The sequence below is a fragment of the Hemitrygon akajei genome, chromosome 20, assembly GCF_048418815.1.
Source record: "Hemitrygon akajei chromosome 20, sHemAka1.3, whole genome shotgun sequence".
NCBI classification, from domain to species: domain Eukaryota; kingdom Metazoa; phylum Chordata; class Chondrichthyes; order Myliobatiformes; family Dasyatidae; genus Hemitrygon; species Hemitrygon akajei.
Window position 1 is genome coordinate 10,949,819 of NC_133143.1, and position 26,386 is coordinate 10,976,204.

General features: G+C 39.9%; 1 protein-coding gene across 1 annotated transcript in view; it reads right to left on the reverse strand.

Annotated features, from left to right (window-relative positions):
* cdyl (chromodomain protein, Y-like) overlaps window positions 1–26,386 on the reverse strand; it is a 197,397-nt gene that overhangs the window by 96,489 nt on the left and 74,522 nt on the right. The window contains exon 2 of the mRNA XM_073073039.1: window positions 2,678–3,344. Within this exon, the coding sequence (XP_072929140.1) occupies window positions 2,678–3,344 (667 nt within the window). The remainder of the gene's footprint in view (window positions 1–2,677; window positions 3,345–26,386) is intronic.

Genomic DNA, 26,386 nt, shown 5'->3' on the forward strand with positions numbered 1-26,386 from the left:
TGAAATTATTCTTAGCCATGAAACAAAGAAAAGGCAGCACAATCATCAACCCTGAAACTCCCCTCACTGTACAATAAAACAAAACAGAACAGGCACATCAACCCACAAATAGCCCTCCTTGTACAAAAAAAATGAGGAAGATCGGGTGAGAAACAGAATATGAAAAACTATAAGGCCAAAAAAGTCTACAGCCCAAGTCCATATCCAAAATGCAGAAAACTTGGCCAACATTCTCTGGACATAGCAACAGGCTCCCCTCTCTCCAGTAGCAGAGCAATCAAAAGACAAACACCCCATGCTTATCACCCACTTTAGCCTCAATGTTTCATTCTCCCTCATTGCTTTAATCGGCACACAATGGAACCTTTAATCAACAAAATGGAGCCAAACATCAGTTTGCACCCTGTCCCGCAGCCTGCCCACCATGAGGTTTGTGCACACTGCCTGTCTCCCGTAATCCTCTCGGAGACGGCAGAGAACTGGAACACCCAAACAATCTCCAAACAGCAAATCACAAGCTCTAATAGTTTCAGAATCACAAACAAGCCGAAAAACAAACGTAAAAGACATAGAAGTGAAGTACATGGTTTCATGATTTATCCAGAAGATGTTGACCAAAGGAGCATTGTACGCAGGTGCCACCTTGACCGGACGTCATTACAGAATGTTATTACAGTTATGGCCTCCACAGAGCCCTAATTTCAACATCATTGAGGCTGTCTGTGATTCCCTGGCGAGACAGAAGTGAGTGAGACAGCCAAGGTCAGCAAAAAAACTGTGGCAGGCTCTCCACGACGCTTGGAGCCACCTACCAGCCAATTTTCTTGTAAAACTACACGGCAGTATACCCAAGGGAATTGATGCAGTTTAAAAGGCAAAGGGAGGTCACACCAAATATTGATTTGATGTAGTTTTTTCCCCATTTATTGGTCTTTCTAGTAACTTTTTTGATATTTAGTAACTTTTCTATTTCATTATTTTTGAAAGCATCTTTGCTTTACAGAATTTTTTTTTACATTTGCCTAAGACTTTTGCATAGTATTGCAAATATTTGAACTCTGTTGGGATTGGAATATTGTTGTCACATGTAACAAGACATAGTGAAAACCTTGTGTACTCTTCATATAGATCAAATTATTGGAATATTAAGCAAGAATGTGAATGATGAACTTCAAGCTTCCCAAAATGGGGATTATTTCAACATTCAATATAAATTCAGTTTTGCATAACAAACCACATCCAATATGAAAACACAAAAACCTGGACCCAGGAAATTTTTATTCCATCATGAATTTAAATCAAGAGTTTAAGGAAAGGTTTGCAGTTTGACAAGGAGAGAATGTCAACTGAAAATTATTCATAGTATTGAAAAATATTTTTAGTAAAGCCAAGAATGCACACTTTATTCTTACACCTACAATTTAGTTACTATTAGTAAACAGAGGAAAATAAATTCTGTAAATTGGAATTCCAACTTTAAAGAACTCAGACATCTGCAGGCTATCACAATGAATATCAGCAAAAAGGCTGTCAGGCTTTGTATAACAAAAGGGCAGAGAAAAAAGGAAAACAAAATTTCTAAAATATATAAAAATACAAAATACACAAAAGAAATAGTGATATAAAGAACTCAGAGAAAAGTGACAATCAACCTGGTGAAATCATAAAGAAACTTCAAATTCAGATATTTATATAAACTACAACAAAAGCAAGTTCATTTATACAGTGTCTTCAATGTAATAAATGCACCCAAGGATTTTCACAGTAACATTAGTAAAGATACATTAATCATATTACAGTATGAGATTTTATACCAGGTGACCAAAGCCTGGGCAAAGATCAATCATGGAAGACACTCAAACCACTGGGAACACAATTTTAACTTATATGTTTCGATCTGTAGGCCAGGCTACATTTGTACCCAAACTGTCATAGTTGAAAGTTCAAGATAGCCTTACTTTCTAAGAAACAAAGGGTGATAGAATTCATGAACATATTTATGTAGATGCTTACATAAAAGTGGTTTCTTACCCAAAAACTAAAAATTCCAGTTTAGTTTTTTTTTTACCAAATATGGAGATGCTGCTTCCTTCAAAATCATTTAAAAATGCAGTGGTTAATTTTCATTTCACTCAAATTTTTGGAAACCAGGAATTTCATAAATGGGATTGGATGTAAAATTTGGCATACTCTAACTGAAACCTTAAAGGGCTGGAATTGCCACTGCACTATCTTAAAAACACACTTAGTGTAGCCCACCAGCATTCAAGTGAAGACCTATTATTCAATACGGGGAAATACTGATAGCACATAATTTCAGGCTATCAAAATGACCAGTGTATATAAAGGTTATACAAAGAAACAGGGAAAACAAAAGAAGCACCATTTAATGAATGCTAGACTTTTTTTTCTGTTTAAAACTGTATTCAATATTGGGAAACAATTTTTTAAACTTCAAAATATGTGGCTAACACTGCAGCTAATAAGAGATAGGGTGTGAAACTACAAGATTTTTTGGCTAGATTTCATGAACTTAATTTCATTGTAGCTCTATGGAACATAATATTCAGGCTTTACGATGACCAATAAACCATAAGGAATTGTGTAATAATAATTCAATGGACAATTATTCTGCTTTTCTTAAAATAAGTAGTAATGGAAACACATTCAAACTTACCTTTTCCATTAAATGATAATGCAGAAGCCATGGCCCCTGTGACTGGAAGTGGCAGCTGGGGTGACGATGGTTGCGTTCTTGGCCTGGTTCCCATTCTTGCTCTCTCTGTTCCAGGGACAAGCAAAGTCCCAAATGGCTTTTCAATAGCCAGGTCTGGTGCTACAGAGTCTGGATTCTGTGCCATTTGATCAAATCTATCTGATGAGTTATCCTGAAAGCCATCAACTACTATCCTATTCTTTAGAGGGCTTCTGGGAACCAGGATTTTGATGCCTGATTTAGTAAGGTCCATTGTCTTCCTACTGGATAGAGTTTGAGAGCTGGTTTTTCGGAATTTCTGGTGACTTGACAAAAACTGGCTGGAGTTTTTTGAGTCAGTGTCTTTACCAATTCCTGGTGATCTGGGAGAAGACTTTGACAGAGAACTGTTGGTCGACCTGGAAATTTGTTTGCGAGCATTGTTTAAAGAATGTTTGTTTGCTCTGGAAAAAGGTCCATCTTTTTGCTTATCACTGTGCTGCCTGTTAAACTCCAGAATATACTCCTCACAATTCACCAGATGATGTTCTGGTTCCCATGTGTCATCATCACTGTCATAACCTTTCCATCGGACCAAGTACTCTGTTCGCCCCTTTTTATTTTTCCTCTTGGCCACAATTCTCTCTACCTATTAAATCAGGAAACACAGGAATCAGTGACACAGAACTTGCTGTGAATTATGCTCTAAATTATGAATGTTGCATCTACACTATTAATTTTAAAGGAGTAAGTCTAAAAACTTAGCAACACACAAAATGCTGGAGGAACCCAGAAGGCCAAGACCCTTCATCAGGACTGGGTCTAGTCTAGTAAATGACCAGTCTTGGACCATGTTTGTTCTTACTTAATACTTCCATGAAGAATATAAGGAATATAATATATGTACTGTTAAAGCTGATGTCACATCTTTACGTAACAACATGTATGGGAACCATAGCAGCTTACAGGAGCTGTAGGAATGTTAGTGACTATATTGTCCAATGAAAAACGTACTCTAGCAGCAGTAAAAGACAGAAACCCAGAAAGGCCCTTCTGATAGATTGCAACTTTACTCACCCATTTTACACAGCAAAATAATGTGGAGGTCTAGAAAATAATTCCACGTGGGCTCTGCCATAGTGATGTATGATAATAGGAAAAATTCACTTTCCAGCAAGTTGCTTTTTGAATATTTTTTTGATAATTTTAGCATTAGCCCTGTCTTTTATCAGGTAATCTTTACCAGATATAACACTGAAAATTAAAAAGTACAACTTCACACCAGTACTTGATTCCTTGGCCGTGGTGATTTATAATAATCATCTGCCAAACCAGTTCTCCTTTAGGCTATAATCAAACTCCATGGGACACTGATCCAGAAGGTTTAAGTCACTTGGCATTCAAGATGAAGAAGTTAATTGAATTCACATTGGCTTAGCGAGAGAAGCCAGAGAGTGATAGCAGAAAGTTGTCTTGCTGATTAAAAGTCCATTACTAGTGGTGTGCCATAGGATTTGGTGCTGGATCCACTGTTGCTTATCATCAGATTAATGATTTTTGACAGCAATGTGGAAAACTGGATCAGCAAATTTGCTGATGACACCAAGATCACAAGGTACAGTGAACAGTGAGGAAGGCAATCAAAGCTTGCAAAGTGATCTGGAACAGCTGAGGTAAATGGGTAAAAAAATAGCAGTTGGAATTCAATGCAGTCTAGTGTGAAATGTTGCACTTTGAGAGGACAAACCAGGGCAAGAATGATAGGGACTGAGGTGTGCGGTAGAACAAACAGACCTTGGAATACAGGTCCATAATTCCTTAAATGTAGCACCATAGGTGGATAGGGCGATAAAGAGCGGCCTTGATACACTGGCTTTCATAGGGCATTGAGTATAGTTGTTGAAGTTGTATAAGATGTTGGCGAGTCCGAATTTGGAGTATTATGTGCAGTTCTGGTTACTTAACTACAAAAAAAGATATCAACAAGCTTGAAAGAGTGCAGAGAAAATTTGTAAAGATGTTGCTAGAACTTGAGGACCCAAGTTTCAAGGAAAAGTTGACCAGGTTAAGACATTATTCCTTGCAGCAGAAGAGAATGAGGGGAGATTAGATAGAGGTATACAAAACTATGAGAGGTACAGATAGGGTAAATACAAGCAGGCTTTTTCCACTAAGATTGGGTGAGATTATAACTTAATATCATGGGTTTAGGGTGGAAGGTGAAATATTTAAGAGGGAATCTGAAATGGAATTTCTTCACTCAGAGGGTGGCTAGTGTGAAATGAGCTGCCTGTGGAAGCCACAGATACGAGTTCAATTCTAATACTAAAGAGCAGCTTGGATAGGTACATGGATGAGAGAGGTATGAAGGGCTATGATATGGGTGTAGGTAGATAAGACTAGGCAGAAGACTGACTGGCATGGAATAGATGTGCTGAATGGCCTTGTGCAGTTGTGCTCTATGACTTTCCTTGGGTCTAAATACATCATTGGTCATATTAATAGATTAGTTGATAGTCATACAGCCTTTCTGATTGATATTCTTGCTCTACAAATGACGATAACTAGCTACATGAAATAACACAGTAGTGTAGTGGTTAAATAACTGTGTCGTAGCAGTTAGCATAACATTAGAGCACCAACAAACCAGATTCAATACCACTGCTGTTGGTAAGATGCTGGTATGGTCTTCCTGTTACTGTATGGGTTTCTTTTGGGTGCTCCGGTTTCCTCCCGCATTCCAGACATATGGGTTAATGGGTTAATTAGTCATATGGGTGTAATTAGTCTGCGCAGGCTTGTTGGGCCGGAAGGGCCTGTTACCGTGCCGAATCTCTATATATGTAAACATGATTTGTAGCATCCATGTTCTTGTAAAAAAAAAGCTTTTTTAAGATTTCATATTTATAAATTTACCTTAAATAATATCTTCACATCTTTCATTAGTTTCTCATAATTGTCACTCCTTTTGGTACTTTGCACACATACCAAACGACTACAGTGTTCCATATAGACCTTGTAGCCACCAGCTGTGGACAAAGTCATTTACCAAAACATATGTGGATCCACAGTGTCCCCAGAATAATAGGTTCAAAATAGAATGTGTAATGAATTGAACGAATTTTTGAAGACACAGTAACTGAAGCTATTGCTAGCTTCCTCTGCTATTTTCTCCACCTGCTACTGGGAGAGCAAAATGACAGTGAGGGTAAAGATTAGGACTTGCTTGAAGCAAGAATATTCAGTAGAATTTATACAGCCACAACACAATGGCCACCAGATGGAAACAGGTTGATTGGCAGTGGTGTGAGAAAGGAACCCAATTTGTAAATGAAAAACGTCCCAGAGTACTTTGGCACTGTAACATAATACAGCTGATAATTATACAGGAAATGTAAAATGTAAAACTTACCATAAACTTTTCACTTAGGCAAAAAGATAGTATAACAACTTGTATTAAAACCAGATAATGCTGGATTATGCTTTCATTTAAAAAAAGATATTAAGGCACATGGAATCAGAATCAGAATCACAATACTTTGTGAAATGTGTTAACTATACAGCAGCAGTAAATGAAATACATGGTAAGTAAATATTGAGTGGAAAAAATGAATTACAGTAAGCATATATCTATTAGTTAATTTGAAATAAGTAGTGCAAAAAAAGAGAAATCAAAAAGTATGAAGTAGTGTTCACAGCAGGTTCAATGTCCATTCAGAAATCAAATGGCAGAGGAGAAGAAGCTGTTCCTGAATCACTGAGTGTGTGCCTTCAAGGAAAGCTGGCTAATTGGTTCCAAAACTGACTTGGTGACAGGAGGCAGATGGTCAGGATGGACGGATGCTTTTCTGACTGGCTGTCTGTAATCAGTAGTATGCTGCAGGAATCTGTGCTGGGACCCTTGTTGCTTGTAATATATGTTAATAATTTGGATGTTAATGTAAGAAGTAAGGTTTAGTACCTCTAAAGTTTGGAAATAATGTTGCAATTTTACAAAAAAAATTGATTAGACCACACAAAATATTTTTGTGTGCAGTTCTGGTCAACATACCAAAGGATGGATGTGGTTTGCATCTTCATCCCCTCCCATAAGGCAAAAGATATGAAAATTTGAGAACATGTACCACTCGGCCAGCAGTAATCAAACTTCTGAACAGGCAAACACGAGGAAATCTGCAGATGCTGGAAATCCAAGCAACACACACAAAATGCTGGTGGAACACAGCAGGCCAGGCAGCATCTATAGAGAGAAGCACTGTCAAAGTCTCGGCCTGAAACGTCGACTGCGCTTCTCCCTAGAGAAACTTCTGAACAGCCTTCTTATACAATAAAGGTGAACATTTGATTTCTCAATCTGCTTCTTCACGGCCCTTGTACTTTGTCTATGTGCATTGCATTTTCTTTGTAACTGCAACACTATTCTGCATCTTCCTTTCTACTACCTCAATGCAATTATGCATGAAATAGTCTGTTTGGATGGCATATACATATTTCATTGTATATCATACATATGACAATGAAAAAACAATTACCAATTAGGGAGATGATTTTTAGGGAGATGAATTAGGGAGATCACTTATTTAGGGAACGAACAGACAACATCTGAATATGCTGATAATTGGTGAGCACTGTATTGCAAGGAGGGGAGGACTGTAGGCTGTTGAGGAGCATGAAGTGCATTTTTCTAGCATTGAATGGACTCGCCCAATTTGGGCTGTGACGTCATCCTCTCCCTCCTGAAGTACCTCCCCAAACTTCCTCTTTGTGCCATTGACCCACTTATGGGAGCAAACAAACTCTACGGGTATAGTAGAAAATTGGAGGGAAATTTTTGTTCTAAAGATAGACCAATGTAGTGATTTTTGAAGAGGTGGTGTGAGATGGAAGATATGGAAGGATCCTAGGCCTAGGCCTATGGACAATTCGAATAAGGTTAATGATGAAGAATTCCTATCTTTGGAGTCATTTCATTGCACTAATGCAACAATGAACACAAAAAAGTCCATCTTTACAATGAAAGCTACTTATCAATGGGTTTTACATGGACTGTTGATCGAAGTTGTCCTAGTCATTGTGCCTAGTCTGTGACAAACAACTTGTGAATGTAGCAATGGCTCCAGCAAAATTGAAAAGACACTTAACTACGGAACACAGCCACATGACATTTAAAAGTGCTGATTACTTTAAATGACTGTTGGAATCAAAAAACAAACAGATTAAAGCATTTGAAAATAAAGTCACAGTCAGTAAAAAGATTTAATAGCTTTTAATAGTTTTAAGACCAGTTCACTTGAGAATGTTTAAAAATAAACTGAAAACTTAGACAGAGAGCACACCAATCTTCTGCTACAAACAGAAATCCAGTGGCTTAGCAGAGAAAGAGTTGTCAACAGGGCGCTTGAGCTGAAAGGTGAATTGCAGGAGTACTTTCAAGAAAACAGTAAGCCAGATTTTGCCGAGTTTGAACATGAAGAATGGCTGCAGAAACTAGCCTACTTAACAGACATTTTTCATCATCTGAATCAGTTGAACAAGTCTCTACAAGGCCCTGGAGAAAGTGTTTTGACTTCAAGAGACAAGATTCTTAGATTTAAAAGGAAACTGAATCTTTGGAAAAATCATGTTGCAAAAGGAAATCTTGAAATGTTTCCGCTGCTTCTTGGTCTTGAGAGTGAGGAAGGATATCAGAAAGTCTCGAGTCTTATTGAAAATCACCTGGAAGAACTGCACATCAAAACTGAACAGTATTTTTCCTCCCTTTCAACAAAAGTGTATGACTAGGTGAGGGACCCTTTCTCTGAATCTTCTGCTCAGCTTGAGGATTGACTTTGAGAGAAAAGGAAGAACTTCATGAGCTGCATTCTGATCATGCACTCAAGATGAGATTTATTGACCTGCCCCAGGACAAATTCTTGATCTCTGTGAAAGAAGAGTATCCTAACATTCATAGAAAAGCAATGAACATTTTGCTGCAGTTTTCAACTTCTTACATGTGTGAACAAGCTTTTTCTTGTTTAACAAGCATCAAGAGTCAGAACAGAAACAGTCTTCTTTCAGCTGAGGGCAAGATCGATGTGTACTTATCTTAAGTTCAACCCAGAATTGAGAAATTTATAATATTTGCCTTATGTGTTTTTAAAAGTTATGTGAGGGAAAGAAAGATTAATTTCAAGAAAGGCAAGCTAAAATTCATTCTCTACTCAAAAGAGCAAGGACAATAATTTTTGGATTATTATATCTACAACTTGCTGATCATGCTAACGTACTGTGAGCTGTAGATATAATTTTTATAGGGGTTTCACAAGACCTGAAAATTATTTCAAGGATTCCTCTGGCCAAAAAAGGTTGAGAAAGGCTAATCTAGGCTATTAAAAATTATACCAACTATTCTGTATTGGCTATATTTTGTATTTGGTGCATTGGACATTTTTTTTCTATACAAATTAACATCCAGCCCATTATTGTGGAAATGAAGGATTTAAGAAGCTTATCTAAATGTTCTGTCATATTCCTTTAAATGAATCTCCCACAATAAAATCATAAAGTCCACTCCTTTTAAAAATATTTTGCTGTAGGAAAATTGGAAGTTATTGTGATAATTAGACTTTTATAAACAATTTCATCATATATTCAGTAAACTATCAATCTGCTGAATTAATTTCCAGATCAATATCTGAGAAATCATTATCTGATATGTCAACAAGTTTCACATCAAAAATAAAACAACTATCTACTGGCACTGTTCATTATTCCTGCTGATAACAAAAACAAATTAATAGACTAGTTCAATGCAAATTTATTTAACCACAGTATCAGAAATGTGGCTAATGGTGCTTATCTGATGAAGAGTCTTTAATCTGACACATTAACTGTTTCTCTTTCCACAGATAATGCCTGACCAGCCTTTACTGATCTAATTTAAAATTTTCAGAATCTGCTATATTTTCAGGAAAAATGATAGATGAAGCTTCTCACATACATCAAGTAGTTGGAAGTTCAATAGAGCACTGGATACAAGCTCATAATCAAAGCTGCTTCAGATTTTTGTTGAAGCATACTTTCAATTCTCACTACAAATAAAGCAAAAAGCTGGGTGAACACGAATTGTTTAATTTTCTAAATCTTTGGTTAGCAATTACTTTCTGTACAGTCTTGAGTATTCAATCAAACAACTAATACCTTTAGATAAAGAAAACCAAGAAACATTGTGACTGAAAGGATCAATTTCTGTGCTAAAGACCTTTACTGACAGATTACAAATTAGGTTTGCTTCAATCCACGTAAGTCTGAATAAAACACCAGCATGGTACCAGCATGATAGACAAAATTGAGTTATCTTATTAAAAGCACAGCCAGTCCTGACCAGACAGCATAAAGAGTGCAGGGGTCCAACATATGCATTTCAAAGTTAAGGCAAATTGATTTCAAATTACAAAACACTATCACCAGGATCAGTATGGACATATAAAGTCAGCCCTTAGGGTTATGGTTTGAAAATATTGTTACTGGATAAAAGAAATAGCACCCTATAGAATTTCCATGTAAATCATTACAATATTCCCCTCATTTTCGTTCTCATTGCCATGGGCTCATCTTTACAGCTGGACAATGTATCTGAGGGCTTTCATCAAGGTTAATGGCTTTCTATTTTAATTACTCATCATCTATGAAATCAGTCAGAAATGATTTTTGAAAACCTATGGCAAACACTTCAGAATCTGAAACAGGTTTAATATTACTGACATATGCTGTGACATTTGTTGGCGAGCATATGGGAGAATTTTTGTTGAAGGGTTCCTTTTGCACAAAAGCTCACCAAGGATCTCCATGTGCTTGATTCAAAACAGGATTTTTAAAATCTGATGTGTAATGTAAAACAGCCGTACCAAAATTTGACATGGGATTAGCCATATTCACAGAAGAAACAACCACACTCACTTAAAGACTAACTAATTCAGGCCTTCCCTTCAATTTTTCTTTACACTCTCCATTTTTGTATACTTAATTGGGCCATCTTTGGCTTTCACTTTATTTCCAGGACTTGAAAGCCACGTGCAAGAGTCTTAAGGTAAAACCCAAACTCTGAATGGTTGCCATTTTTTTAAACAACAAATTACAGCATACCATCAGCCACTCAAGGGTAACGTGGCAGGTGTGTCTGCTGTTTGCATGAATATGCTCGTTACATGAGAATTGCTCAAACATAAATGTACATGACACGATAATATTCATAAGCATATGAATAAATTGCACACTACATGTCACTGCCCTTCTCTTTTTGATAGCATTATTTCACATAGGCGTTCTATATTTTAAGAAATATGTAAAATAGTGCAAAAATAAATTAAACAAAACACCAAAATGACTACCACCCATTGGCACTGATGCCAATCATGAAGTGCTTTGTATGGCTGATCATGGCACACATCAAAACCTCCAATCCTGCCACAATGGACACACACCAATATGTTTATGGTGTATATGATGTTTATGCCATAGCACTTGTCATGCAACTGACCCTGACACACCTGGAAAACAGGGTTAGTTATGTCAGAGTGCTATTTTTGGATTTCATTTATGTATTCAACACTATTGTCAAACAGATCTTGGTAAACAAACTCCTACTCGCACACCACTGTGCAAATGGATGTTGGGCTTACGAAACAACAGACCTCAAATAGTCAGGATGAAGAACCGTTCCTCCCTCCCCCATCATCTTTAACACAGTTACATCCCAGGGATGTGTGCTGAGCCAAATGCTGTACACAACTCTTACACATGACTACAAGGCCAAACACCCGAGTAATCATATTATACACACAAAATGCTGGTGGAACGCAGCAGGCCAGGCAGCATCTATAGGAACAAGTACAGTTGACGATTTGGGCCGAAACCCTTTGTCAGGACTAACTGAAAGAAGGAATAGTAAGAGATTTGAAAGTGGGAGGGGGAGGGGGAAATCCAAAATGATAGGAGAATACAGGAGGTGGAGTGATGAAGCTAAGAGCTGGAAAATTGATAGGCAAAAGGGATATAGCGCTGGAGAAGGAGGAGCATCATGAGACGGGAGGCCTAGGGAGAAAGAAAGGGGGAAGGGGAGCATTAGAGGAAGATGGAGAGCAGGCAAAGAGTGATTGTGAGAGGGATCACTCTTTTAATCTTTTAATCTCTTTTAAAGCGAGAGATTAAAAAAGGGGAAAAAATAGATAACTAAGGGATGGGGTAAGAAGGGGAGGAGGTGCATTAACGGAAGTTAGTGATATCAATGTTTATGCTATCAGGTTGGAGGCTACCCAGACGGAATATGAGGTGTTGTTCCTCCAACTTGAGTATGGCTTCACCTTGATAGTAGAGGAGGCCATGGATTGACATATCAGAATGGGAATGGGACATGGAATTAAAATGTGTGGCCACCGGGAGATCCTGCTTTCTCTGGTGGGCAGAATGTAGGTGTTCAGCGAAACGGTCTCCCAGTCTGCGTCGGGTCTCACCAATATATAGAAGGCCACACCAGGAGCAGCAAACGGAGTATATCACACCAGCGGACTCACAGGTGAAGTGTCGCCTCACCTGAAAGGACCGTCTGGGGCCCTGAATGGTGGACAGGGAGGAAGTGTAAGGGCAGGTGTAGCACTTGTTTCGCTTACAAGGATAAGTGCCAGGAGGGAGATCGGTGGGAAGGGATGGGGGGGACGAATGGAGAAGGGAGTCGCATAGTGAGCGATCCCTGCGGAAAGCAGAAAGTGGGGGGGGGGGGAGGGAAAGATGCGCTTGGTGGTGGGATCCCATTGGAGGTGGCAGAAGTTACGGAGAATTGTATGTTGGACCCATTCCAGGATGAAGGAGATATCTTCCTTTTTTTTTTAAAAGGGCTTCCCTTCCTCCACCATCAACTCTGCTCTCAAATGCATCTCTTCCATTTCATGCACATCTGCACCCATCCTCCCACCAGCCAACAAGGGATAGGGTTCCCCTTGTCCTTTCCTACCACCCTACCAGCCTCAGGGTCCAACATATAATTCTCCATAACTTCTGCCGCCTCCAATAGGATCCCACCACCAAGCAAATCTTTCCCTCCCCCGCTTTCTGCTTTTCACAGCGATCGCTCCCTACACGACTCCCTTGTCCATTCATTCCCCCCCATTCCTTCCCACCGATCTCCCTCCCAGCACTTATCCTTGTAAGCAAAACAAGTGCTACACCTGCCCTTACAGTTCCTCCCTCACCACCATTCAGGGCCCCAGACAGTCCTTCCAGGTGAGGTGACATTTCACCTGTGAGTCCGCTGGTGTGGTATACTGTGTCCGGTGCTCCCGGTGCAGCCTTCTATATATTGGTGAGACCCGATGCAGACTGGGAGACTGTTTCACTGAACACCTACGCTCTGTCTGCCAGAGAAAGCAGGATCTCCCAGTGGCCACACATTTTAATTCCATGTCCCATTCCCATTCTGATATGTCAATCCATGGCCTCCTCTACTGTCAAGATGAAGCCACACTCAGGTTGGAGGAACAACACCTTATATTCCGTCTGGGTAGCCTCCAACCTGATAGCATGAACATTGATTTCTCTAACTTCGGTTAATGCCCCTCTTCCCCTTCTTACACTATCCCTTATTTATTTATCTATTTTTTCCCTCTCTTCCTCTCACAATCACTCCTTGCCTGCTCTCCATCTTCCTCTGGTGCTCCCCTCCCCCTTTCTTTCTCTCTAGGCCTCCCGTCCCATGATCCTCCCCCTTCTCCAGCTGTGTATCCCTTTTGCCAATCAACTTCCCAGCTCTTAGCTTCATCCCTCCTTCTCCTGTTTTCTCCAATCAATTCAGATCTCCCCCTCCCACTTCCAAATCTCTTACTATCTCTTCTTTCAGTTAGTCCTGATGAAGGGTCTCGGCCTGAAACGTTGACTGTTCTTCTTCCTACAGATGCTGCCTGGCCTGCTGCGTTCCACCAGCATTTTGTGTGTGTTGCTTGAATTTCCAGCACCTGCAGATTTTCTCATGTTTGTAAGTAATCATATTGTCAAGTTTGCCAAGTACAGTACTATGGTGGGGCTCATGAGGTGGCCTATAGAGAGGAGGCAGAAGAGCTCAAGGCCTAGTGCAATGACGTCCACAAGACAAAGGAGGGTCATTGAATTTAGGAGAATTCACACAATCCACACACTGCTTTACATCGGTGGCACAGCATTGGAAACTGCAACCAAATCTAGATGACAGCCCATTCAGCTGGATAAGATTTGAAAGATTTGAAAAAGATGGTATGATCACTACATTGAAAGCTGCAGGCAGATAAATAATGTTGAAGATCATAGATAGAAAATATTATCTAAGGAAAGAATGCAATTATCAGAATTACAGCTTTCCACCTGAGCATGTAGCTATTAAAGAAAATGAAATAATCATGGAACATCACATGAAGTCAAAAAACATCTTGCTGCCCTTTGAACAAAAAAAAAGTACAAATGGAAAACTAGTTGTTGAGAACGAGATTTAGTTCAGTTCAGGTTTTACAATAACCTTGTTAAATTTCACAGTACTAACTCTTTAAAGATGCACCGTATTAACAGCTGCAACCCCTGAGGCAGTGTATCCAAACTATACACTAAATATGTTGAGATGGATCTGGCAAAGGCACTATAAAGTTGCAATGGGATTGATTGATTGATTACATATCCAAAAACTGTTAATGTTAACTGAATCAAAGATCAGATTAACTACTCTTAAGATCTGAACAATCTGCAAGGTAGTTGTAAGAGGGGAATATCCAAATTAGTAAGAACTCACATTATTCTGTTAGAATTGGTGTCTCAAGAGACCAAGACTGTCACAATGGTGTGGTCAACACTGCACACTCAATAAGATGGGCCAAGGAAAAGGCAATCAAAAGATTACGCACCAATTAGTTTGGCGAACTTGTAGTCACTGCTGAGGTTATTCACAAGCAGCGTAATTAAACTAAAAGTTAGGTAGCATTTGATCTGATTAAGCAGAGAATAAAACCTGGATACAGACAATGATGTCAACAGTTTACTAGACAGAAATCACATAGGATACTAACGACTAACCAATAATAAGAATTCTAGCTACAATTGTTGAAGCACAGGACCGTACAGCAGATAAGGACAGAGTCCACTGAGCCTGTGCTAACTCTTCAATAGTGCTATCCAACTTGTCACTTTGCTACTTCTTCATGCTGCAAATGTTACTATTTGCATAAATAGAAAACCTGCTTCCATCACCTTTTCAGGCAGTGGACTCTTAATTATAAATTATTACACAGTATTTTCTTTCTGCTTTGTTTTATTTGTTTTGACAATATTCTTAAATCAGCATTTTCTTACAAAAACGGGAAAATTTATTCTATAAATATTTTTAAGCACATCCCCTCTTCACCCTCTCCTTTCCAATGAGGATAATTCCAGTTCCTCTAGGATTTCCTGCGGCCGATCATTTAAATTTCACTTCACAATCTCATACCAATATATCGGTCCACGCTTTCTCTCCCACAAAGTTGAGGCTAGATGCATATTAAGAGGAACAGCACCTCATATTCCGCCTGGGTAGTCTCCAAGCTGATGGTATGAACATCAATTTTTCTAGCTTCAAGTAACCACTTCCTTCTGCTTCTCCTTGATCTTCCCTTAAACCCCCTTCCCCCACCCTCTTGATCTTCCTTCACCTTCTCATTTCTCCTTCTAACTCCCCTGCTCACCTCTTTCCCATTATTTCATGATCCACTGCCCCCTTCGATCATACTCCAGCTTCTTCAGATCTTTGTCGCTTCTATCAGTCACCTCCCAGCTTCTCACATCATTCCCACTCACTCTCTTTCCCCCACCTACCTATCTTCTTCCCTCAACCTGAATTCACCCATCACCTGTCAGCTCTCATTCCACCCTCCCCCACCTTTTTATAGTAGGTATCCTCCCTTTCTTTCCTGTCCGGAAGAAAGGTGTCAACTCAGGTGTCAACTACCTATTTTCCTCTGTAGATTCTGCCTGATCTGCTGAGTTCCTCCAGCATTTTGTGTGTTGCTTATGACAGTCATGCCCTCCTCTGAGTTTTAAAAATTCTATACCTGCATAATGAAGCCTAATACTCTATATCCGTTTTCAGTAAAATGCCTTGTGCAATTTTAAAAGCATCTTCTCACCTTTTAAACTAAAATAAATCATTACTTTCTTATGATAAATTTAATGTTTATCTTTAATATTTACGTATCGCCCAAATGCCTTTGCCCTCCTTCAGATTTTTACTATTTGCTTCATCTGCAAACTATGTTTTTTTTACCCAAAGAGCTGAAGTCTACAACTTCATTTAAATCAGAAGAACTGTAGTCCTAATAAAAACTACAGGATTCTTCTTCACTTTTATCTGAAGAATTATGATGTACCATCATTCTCCATTTTCTATTCCTAAACTAACATTACAGTTGCACTCTTAATTCAATAAGCTTTGGCTTCGTTAATGTTTATTAGTACTCAAGTGCCCATGCAAACAACTGTACTACCTTTCTAAATCTCCTCCGACATTGGTACCGACACAGATATGAAATCATGACACCAAATGGAAATTTTATGAAGGCTGACCTCAGGGTCTCATTTTCATTGAAAAACACAATCATTTTACCCTCTTTAGAAACGTATAGCAACAAAGCTAGGATAAACATAGCTCAGAATTACAATAATAATGGCTCCCTTACAACTGTCAAAATATGCTGAATGATAAGATACTTCAGCATGTTTTTAAATGTCAAACCAATCTAGGGGGTCATCCTTGGTCGAGGCACAATTTGTTGTCAACAAACAGCACATCATCTAAAATGCTCCGAGCTTATTCACTCTTTCCTTTCATTAGTAATCTTAGTGTGGGCAAATGAAAACAAGTTCTAAGAGCAGGCATTAGGACTGATCCAAATTCAAGCTCCCTCTGAACTGGTACCATTGCCCATCTGAGTTAAATCCACTAAAATGGATGAACTACATAAAACTTAAAAATAGAATACAAAATGCAGAGAAATTAACATAACATTAAAGAGAGACAAAGAGTTTCACATTTTTAAAAACTACATACAGTATGATCACTGAAGGCTGCTTCTTTGACTAAGTGTTATCCCCTTCTGAAGTACAGATACACCACAATTTCACAATAATGCAACTCTTTCAAGGTCAAAAGCTCCACTGTAAACCATAAAAACACTGCAAGCCTCTCAAAAGGATAGAAGCCTAAGAAATAAAGTGTGCCAAAAATAAACATTAGTTGGCATTTCAAATAAAATATTTAGACTTAGCCACCTTGCATTGCAAATTAGTTCAGAGATTGTTCAAAAGCAGTTTAAGAACTGTATGTTGCACTTGGGATATCTATCTGGATTATGGAAAGTACCACAATATTTCATTTCCATCTACTTCAGGGAGCAGCCTTACAATTCCTTCTCAAAGTACAGGACTTCACATATATTAAAAGAAAAATCATACATGCCCTAGATATGGGTGCCAAGTTTTACTGAAAACCAACAGCAGCCGTTGGGAGAAAAGTCGTGATCTTCAATAAGCCATTACTTTTCAAAAGGAGCAGCTGACATCGCTGCTCTCTTTATCTGAAGCCCTGAGCCTGGTAGCAATGAAGAGTGTTGTGGAGGCTGTGACTGATAAATCAAAGGAAAGAATTGTTTCTGCCGCAGGCTCAGTCTCCGGAGCACAACTAGCACGAAAGACCAGACTCTACTCCAGGAGATGGTATCTCCTGGACTAATGTTCAGCTTTAGATCTACATCTATCTCAAGCCCCTGGAGTAACTACACGAGTGGGTATAGATCTGTCACATTGCTATAGTTTTTTTGTTAACAATAATTACATTTTCAAAGGCTTTAAAAGACTTATAAATGCAGAAAGATTATTTGAATGACCATCTCTGGTTCAGTCTTCTTTGCAGATTTTACTCTTGTTGGAAACTGACATTGAGGGATTCCAAAATAATGCTAATCCTATGAAGGACAGTGATTACAGAGGGTGAATGGAGAAAACTTGCCCAACTCTCTATTGCAAAAGGTTTGTCCTTTGACAGGAAGATTCCTTGATGTGTGCTGGGTGGGGGGGGAAATCAGCATGCAAAATTTCTGGAGTGTTTCTTTTGGAGTATATCTCTGAAAAGTACACATCAAAAACTGCAGTTCTTTCAAAATAATTAGTTAGAAATTAGGAATGGGTAACTGGCAAACTGCATTTGCTAAAGGGTGAATGGTAAACTATTTTTCCATTTCTACTTTCACTTATATTGTACAGGCACAGAGATAGGAAACAAATCCATGGCAATCAAGATACCCATTCAAGCTATCCATATTTACATGTGCTTGACTTAAATCCTTCTAAACTTTTCCAATCTATGTACCTGACTACTTATTTAATATTTTATAAATATCCACAATCACAGGTGATATTATATTATAGCATCTTCTGTTTACAATGGAGCTTGCTGTGTCCCTACCTAAGAAAGCCCCACCCAGAAATTGTTGATAATCCTGTTTTGGTTCTGAACACACAGCCAATTTAATTTGAAGTACAGGATTATGGTTAGGATCTTTCTTGACAGAAATAAAACTCAAAATCCAAGTAAATTGAAAAAAAGAGCAAGGATTGGTAAACTGCTGGTTATGATCAGTTTTTTTAAAGCATAGAAACATAGAAAATAGGTGCAGGAGTAGGTCATTCGGCCCTTTGAGCCTGCACCGCCATTCAGTATGATCATGGCTGATCATCCAACTCAGAACCCTGTACCTGCTTTCTCTCCATACCCCGATCCCTTTAGCCACAAGGGTCGTATCTAACTTCCTCTTAAATATAGTCAATTAACCGGCCTCAACTGTTTCCTGTGGCAGAGAATTCCACAGATTCACCACTCTCTGTGTGAAGAAGTTTTTCCTCAACTCGGTCCTAAAAGGCTTCCCCTTTATCCTTTGTTATGATCCCAGCCCCCTCCTTCCTGAGAATCGCAAGATCGCTATTAATTCGGGTCTTGGACCCAGGAAAAGAGAGAGAGACAATGCAACGGATTTGACCATTGTTCTTAGAGACACCTGTGTGGATTGCGACTCTATGCTACGTGCCAGCTATCAGGACTACGTGTACCCCCTCGGGCAATGTGGGTGGGGATTGCATCGCCCCACCTTGATTGACGTCTGCAACCCTGCAGGTCAGGATAAAAGAGGGGGTTGCAGGGGGCAGTGCCCAGCGACGCACCAGAAGGAGACACCATCGCTCCCGTGATGACGGGAAGCTATTCGGAAGCCACGTGTGGTTCGTTTCCCCTAGCCTGGGGAGCGAGTGGCTGATAACACCGAAAAGGACTTCGAACTGACAACGGGGAACCCACGTTCCCGATTCAACGATTTGAGTCCAAAAGGCTGGCAAGTTTATTTTCTCACCAAAAATTCTCTCTCTCTCCAACACGTGAAACCCAGCGGTCCCCAAAAGGCTAAAAGCCTGCATGAACTCCAGAGACTTTGATATTTCCATCGGACAATATTTTTACCCCTAGACAAACGATAGAGCTACTTCTTATTGTTGATTATTACTATACCCGCGCTTTAGATTGAGTAGTGATGACGTATATTATCTGAATGTTTGTATTAACCTTACTTTTGTGCCCCTTTATAAAAAAAACATTTAAAAATAGTACCATCAGACTTCAGCGGACCTCTCTATCTTTGCTGGTAAGTGACCCAGTTATGGGGTTCATAACACCTTAAACTGTGATTCCTCGTTCTGGACGTCCCCAACATTGGAAACAATCTTCCTGCATCTAGCCTGTCCAATCCCTTTAGAATTTTATACATTTCAATAAGATCCCCCCTCAATCTTCTAAATTCCAGTGAGTATAAGCCTAGTCGATCCAGTCTTTCTTCATATGAAAGTCCTGTCATCCCAGGAATCAATCTGATGAACCTTCTCTGTACTCCCTCTATGGCAAGAATGTCTTTCCTCAGATTAGGGGACCAAAACTGCACATAATATTCTAGGTGCGGTCTCACCAATGCCTTGTACAACTGCAGTAGAACCTCCCTGCTCCTGGACTCAAATCTTTTTGCGATGAATGCCAACAAACCATTTGCCTTTTTCACCGCCTGCTGTACCTGCATGCCCACCTTCAATGACTGGTGTACAATGACACTCAGGTCTCGTTGCATCTCCCCTTTTCCTAATCGGCCACCATTCAGATAATAATCTGTTTTCCTGTTCTTGCAACCAAAGTGGATAACCTCACATTTATCCACATTAAATTGCATCTGCCATGAATTTGCCCACTCACCTAACCTATCCAAGTCACCCTGCATCCTCTTAGCATCCTCCTCACAGCTAACACCGCCGCCCAGCTTCAAGTCATCCGCAAACTTGGAGATGCTGCATTTAATTCCCTCGTCTAAATCATTAATTTATATTGTAAACAACTGGGGTCCCAGCACTGAGCCTTGCGGTACCCCACTAGTCACTGCCTGCCATTCTGAAAAGGTCCCGTTTACACCCACTCTTTGCTTCCTGTCTGCCAACCAATTCTCTATCCACATCAATACCATACCCCCAATACCGTGTGCTTTAAGTTTGCACACTAATCTCCTGTGTGGGACCTTGTCAAAAGGCTTTTGAACATCTAAATATACCACATCCACTGGCTCTCCCCTATCCACTCTACTAGTTACATCTTCAAAAAACTCTATAAGATTCGTCAGACATGATTTTCCTTTCACAAATCCATGCTGACTTTGTCCGATGATTTCACCTCTTTCCAAATGTGCTGTTATCACATCTTTGATAACCGACTCTAGCATTTTCCCCACCACCGATGTCAGACTAACCGGTCTAAAATTCCCTGGTTTCTCTCTCCCTCCTTTTTTAAAAAGTGGGGTTACATTAGCCACCCTCCAATCCTCAGGAACTAATCCAGAATCTAAGGAGTTTTGAAAAATTATCACTAATGCATCCACTATTTCTTGGGCTACTTCCTTAAGCACTCTGGGATGCAGACCATCTGGCCCTGGGGATTTATCTGCCTTTAATCCTTTCAATTTACCTAACACCACTTCCCTACTAACATGTATTTCCCTCAGTCCCTTCATCTCACTAGACCCTCGGTTCCTTACTATTTCCGGAAGATTATTTATGTCCTCCTTAGTGAAGACAGAACCAAAGTAGTTATTCAATTGGTCTGCCATGTCTTTGTTCCCTATGATCAATTCACCTGTTTCTGACTGTAAAGGACCTACATTTGTCTTGACCAATCTTTTTCTTTTCACGTATCTATAAAAACTTTTAGTCAGTTTTTATGTTCCCTGCCAGCTTTCTCTCATAATCTTTTTTCCCTTTCCTAATTAAGCCCTTTGACCTCCTCTGCTGGTCTCTGAATTTCTCCCAGTCCTCAGGTGTGCCGCTTTTTTTTTTGCTAATTTATGTTTCTTCTTTGGACTTGATACTATCCCTAATTTCCCTTGTCAGCCACGGGTGCACTACCTTCCCTGGTTTATTCTTTTGCCAAACTGGGATGAACAATTGTTGTAGTTCATCCATGCGATCTTTAAATGCTTGCCATTGCATATCCACCGTCAACCCTTTAAGTATCATTTGCCAGTCTATCTTAGCTAATTCACGTCTCATACCTTCAAAGTTACCTTTCTTTAAGTTCAGAACCTTTGTTTCTGAATTAACTATGTCACTCTCCATCTTAATGAAGAATTCCACCATATTATGGTCACTCTTACCCAAGGGGCCTCACACGACAAGATTGCTAATTAACCCTTCCTCATTGCTCAATACCTAATCTAGAATGGCCTGCTCTCTAGTTGGTTCCTCGACATGTTGGTTCAGAAAACCATCCCGCATACATTCCAAGAAATCCTCTTCCTCAGCACCCTTACCAATTTGGTTCACCCAATCTATATGTAGATTGAAGTCACCCATTATAACTACTGTTCCTTTATTGCATGCATTTCTAATTTCCTGTTTAATGCCATACCCAACCTCACTACTACTGTTAGGTGGCCTGTACACAACTCCCACCAGCGTTTTCTGCCCCTTAGTGTTATGCAGCTCTACCCATATCGATTCCACATCCTCCAGGCTAATGTCCTTCCTTTCTATTGCGTTAATCTCCTCGCTAACCAGCAATGCTACCCCACCTCCTTTTCTTTCCTGTCTATCCCTCCTGAATATTGAATATCCCTGGATGTTGAGCTCCCATCCTTGGCCACCCTGGAGCCATGTCTCGGTGATCCCAACTATATCATATTCATTAATAACATTCAATTCATCCACCTTGTTACAAATGCTCCTTGCATTGACACACAAAGCCTTCAGGCTTGTTTTTACAACACGCTTAGCCCTTATACAATTATGTTGAAAAGTGGCTCTTTTTGCTTTTTGCCCTGGATTTGTCTGCCTGCCTGCCACTTTTACTTTTCACCTTACTACTTTTTGCTTCCACCCTCATTTTATACCCCTCTGTCTCTCTGCACTTGCTCCCATCCCCCTGCCACATTAGTTTAAAGCCTCCTGAACAGCAGTAGCAAATGCTCCCCCTAGGACATTGGTTCCAGCCCAGGTGCAGACCATCCTGTTTATACCGGTCCCACCTCCCCCAGAACTGGTTCCAAGCCCCCAGAAATTTGAATCCCTCCCTCTTGCACATTTTTCAAGCCACGTATTCATCTGAAATATCCTCCTATTTCTACTCTGACTAGCATGTGGCACTGATAGTAATCCAGAGATTATTACCTTTGTGGTCCTACTTTTTAGTTTATCTAACTCCCTAAATTCACCTTGTAGGACCTCACCTTGTTTTTTACCTATATTTTTGGTACCTATGTGCACCACGACCACTGGTTGTTCACCCTCCCATTCCAGAATGTCCTGCAGCTGTTCAGAGACATCCTTGACCCTTGCACCAGGGAGGCAACATACCCATCCTGGAGTCTCGTTTGGGGCCGTAGAAACGCCTATCTATTCCCTTTACAATCAAATCCCCTATCACTATAGCTCTTACACTCCTTTTCCTTCCCTCCTGTGCCGCAGAGCCACCCATGGTGCAATTAACTCGGCTGCTGCTGCCTTCCTCTGATGAGACATCTCCCCCAACAATATCCAAAACAGTATATCTGTTTAGGAGGGAGATGAGCCCAGGGGACTCCTGAACTACCTGCCTACTGCTACGCTGTCTAGTGGCCACCCCTTCCTTTTCTGCCTGTGTAGCCTTTACCTGCGGTGTGGCCAACTCACTGAACGTGCTAGTCACGACTTTCTCAGCATTGCAGATGCTCCAGTATGAATCCAATCGCAGCTCCAGACGTTCAATGTGGTCTGCCAGAAGCTGCAGTTGGACACACTTCCTGCACACATAGTCGTCAGGGACACTGAAAGTATCCCTGATTTCCCACATGCTGCAGGATGAACAAACCACGGGGCCGATCTCAGCTGCCATGACCTACCCAATACTTGCCTCAACTTTTGAAACTTTCCCCTTTGAAAGGAACTTACCCGGCCTTACCTCACTTGGAGTGAATCTTGTCCTCAGCCTCTTCTCGTCGAAGCCTCTCGAGTCAAAGCCTCAAATCTCCACTCCTTCACTGGCCACTTTCCACAGGTCGCTCCGCTTGAGGTAACCCTCTATTTATTTGTTTGAGCTTTTCAAACTGCTTGGTCACCTGACCTCGAATGCCCAATCAGCTGCTTTCTGCTGAGTCTGAGCTATTCAAATCTTGATTGTCTAATAAATGGCTTTCTGCTGAGCTATTTAAATCTTGATCGACTTGATTGCACAGTCCAACTGCCAAAACTGCCAGAATCTCTCGAGTCAAAGCCTCAAATCTCCACTCCTTCACTGGGCCACTCACTCACTGGCCGCTTTTATGGGAAATCACGGAAATCTCGTTTACTTTGGTTAAATTGTCCTTCTGGTGAGATTTTGGAAAGGGGCAAGTTGGACTGTAGCCCTTTTCAGGTAAATTTGTAAGCTGTTCAAGGTATCAAACCCACATCACCTTCCATATTGAAGTTGTGCTTCAACCAGCAATTCGTTTAAGCTATACACCACAATTACTGTTCTTTGAGAAAACAAAGTTGACCTCATGTTAGTACATAATATTCTTGGAGATTCAGCTGATCTTTATAATTTGTCACATTAACCTTCATTAGTCAAAACTTTTGCCACTCAGTGAGCTTATTTTATATAGCTAATATTTCTGGGGAACACATTCCCATCCCACCAGCATTTTTGATCACGACTTTACATCAGTTGTCAATCTACAATATTACTCCCATACAGTTTCTTCCCCCAAGCCTTCAGACTCCTCAATACTCAGAGTCTAGACTGGCATCTACATCATTTATTATATTGTAATTTGTCTTCTACTGTGCCTATTGTCTTGTTTATTAATTACTGTATTGCCCTGCACTGTTTTGTGCACTTTATGTAGTCCTGTGCAGGTCTGTAGGCTAGTGCAGTTTTTATGTTGTTTTATGTAGTCTAGTGTAGCCTTGTGCTGTCTCACATAGTCTAGTGTAGTTTTGTGTTGTTTCATGTAGCACCAGGGTGCTGGAGGAACGTTGTTTCATTTTTACTGTGTACTGTACCAGCAGTTTATGGTTGAACTGACAATAAACTTGACTTGACACTAAGTACTGTTATTTTCCCCAATAACCTCCAACAGGAACTCCTATTGCCTTCGTCATTTTTTCCTATATCATCTTCTTTCTTACACCAAATATATCATGGTCCTTGTCTTGAATAATTTTAAGGAGGTTTTGCACTAGCCTCTACAAAAGATACAGGCACATGACGTCTTTTTTCTTTCCAACTGCGTCATTGTTTTTCTTCACCAGGACTATACCATCTTCCCCAATCTTGATTGCATGCCTACTACTTGATAAGAATTCAAAAATATTTACATCAAGTTTCTTCATTCTTTTTACATATTTTAGTTCTAAGATTTTATCTTACAGCTTTCTTATAAATATAGCTTTCTCTAATAAACTATAGTTGCTGCCTTGCCTTCTTTATAGCTGTGTTGATATGTTGGGACCAGGTTAGGTCTTCGGAGATCTTGACAGCCAGGAACTTGAACTGCTCGCTCTCTCCACTTCTGATCCCTCTCTGAGGATTGGTATGTGTTCCTTCATCTTACCCTTCCTGAAGTTTACAATCAGCTCTTTCCTCTTACTGATGCTGAGTGCCAGGTTGTTGCTGCAACACCACTCCACGAGTTGGCATGTCTCACTCCTGTACACCCTCTCGTCTCCATCTGAGATTCTACCAACAATGGTTGTATCATCAGCAAATTTATAGATGGTATTTGAGCTATGCCTAGCCACACAGTTGCTGGCAGAGAGAGAGTAGAGCACTCTTGAGGTGCACCAATGTTGATCGTCAGTGAGGAGGAGATGTTATCACCAATCCACAGAGATTGTGGTCTTCTGGTTAGGAAGTCAAGGATTCAATTGCAGAGGGAGGTACAGAGGCCCAAGGTTTTCTAACTTCCCAATCAGGATTGTGGGAATGATTTCAGAGTGGATGTAGAAGAGGTTCACCAGGAAGAAGCTGCCTGGATTAGACTGTATAAGCTACAAGGAGAATTTGGGGAAACTTAGTTTTATCTGGAGTGTTGGAGGCTGTTGAGAGCTTTAATCTTTTTTCCCCACAGGGTAGAAATGTCAAGTACAAGATGTAGTTTTAAGGCGAGGGGAAAAATTTAAAGATGTGCAGGCAGATAGGTTCAGCTTAATTTAGCATCATGGTTACACAGACATTTTGGGCTAATGGTCTTGTTCCTGTGCTGGTCTATGATGTATTATTTTCCCCATCAGTTATGGGTGAATATATTAATCAAGATCTATCAACTTATTCTCCACTCTCCTCTCTGAAATCAAAAAGAAACATTCACTCAGACTTCTGTTTCTTACACCTTCCTGTGTTTACATTATTTAACACCAAACCTTTTGGAACACTGTCAGCTTGAACCCCAGTCTAAAAACCACTAAGAACAATAATAATGGCCCCTGGCCTTTAAGTGTTTAAATTTCTTTTTAAATGCAATCTCAGACTGACCATTTTTGTTAAATGTTAGTTTCGATTGCCATCTTAATCTTTCAACAAAGCATAATTACTAAACCATGTAATTGTTAAGTACTGATGTTGCTGGCAGTTTACTAATATTAAGGTGGTGTTAAATGTTTTGAATTAATGATGGGGATCAGAAAAATGAATATTATAAAACATAACAAACAAAAATAAACATGCAAGACTACCACTCAGAAAGAAAAAAGATGCTATAATATATGGGAATGGTGTAAGCCATTATGCAAAATAGCAACCAATGGAAATCAAAAATGTGACATCCTGCATCAGGAGAGATTCATTGACCAATAATCCTTAAAATGTGGAGCGCTTCTATTTCCCTTCACAAAGCAAGTACTAAACAGAAGTAAAGAGCTTGCCTAGGGAAAGGCAAGTAGAAAGCAGGAGAATTATTTTAATGAGACCTGCTCTTGGGCACTTACAACTATTTCAGTACCATTGGTACAAGGAATACCTGGAATGAATAGGTTGTCTGATGAAGAAAGGCTGGTCAGGTTAGGCTTGTATTCACTGGAGCCTAGGAAAGGTAATTTGATTGAATCACAAAATCAAGAGATGTTTTGTTAGGATGT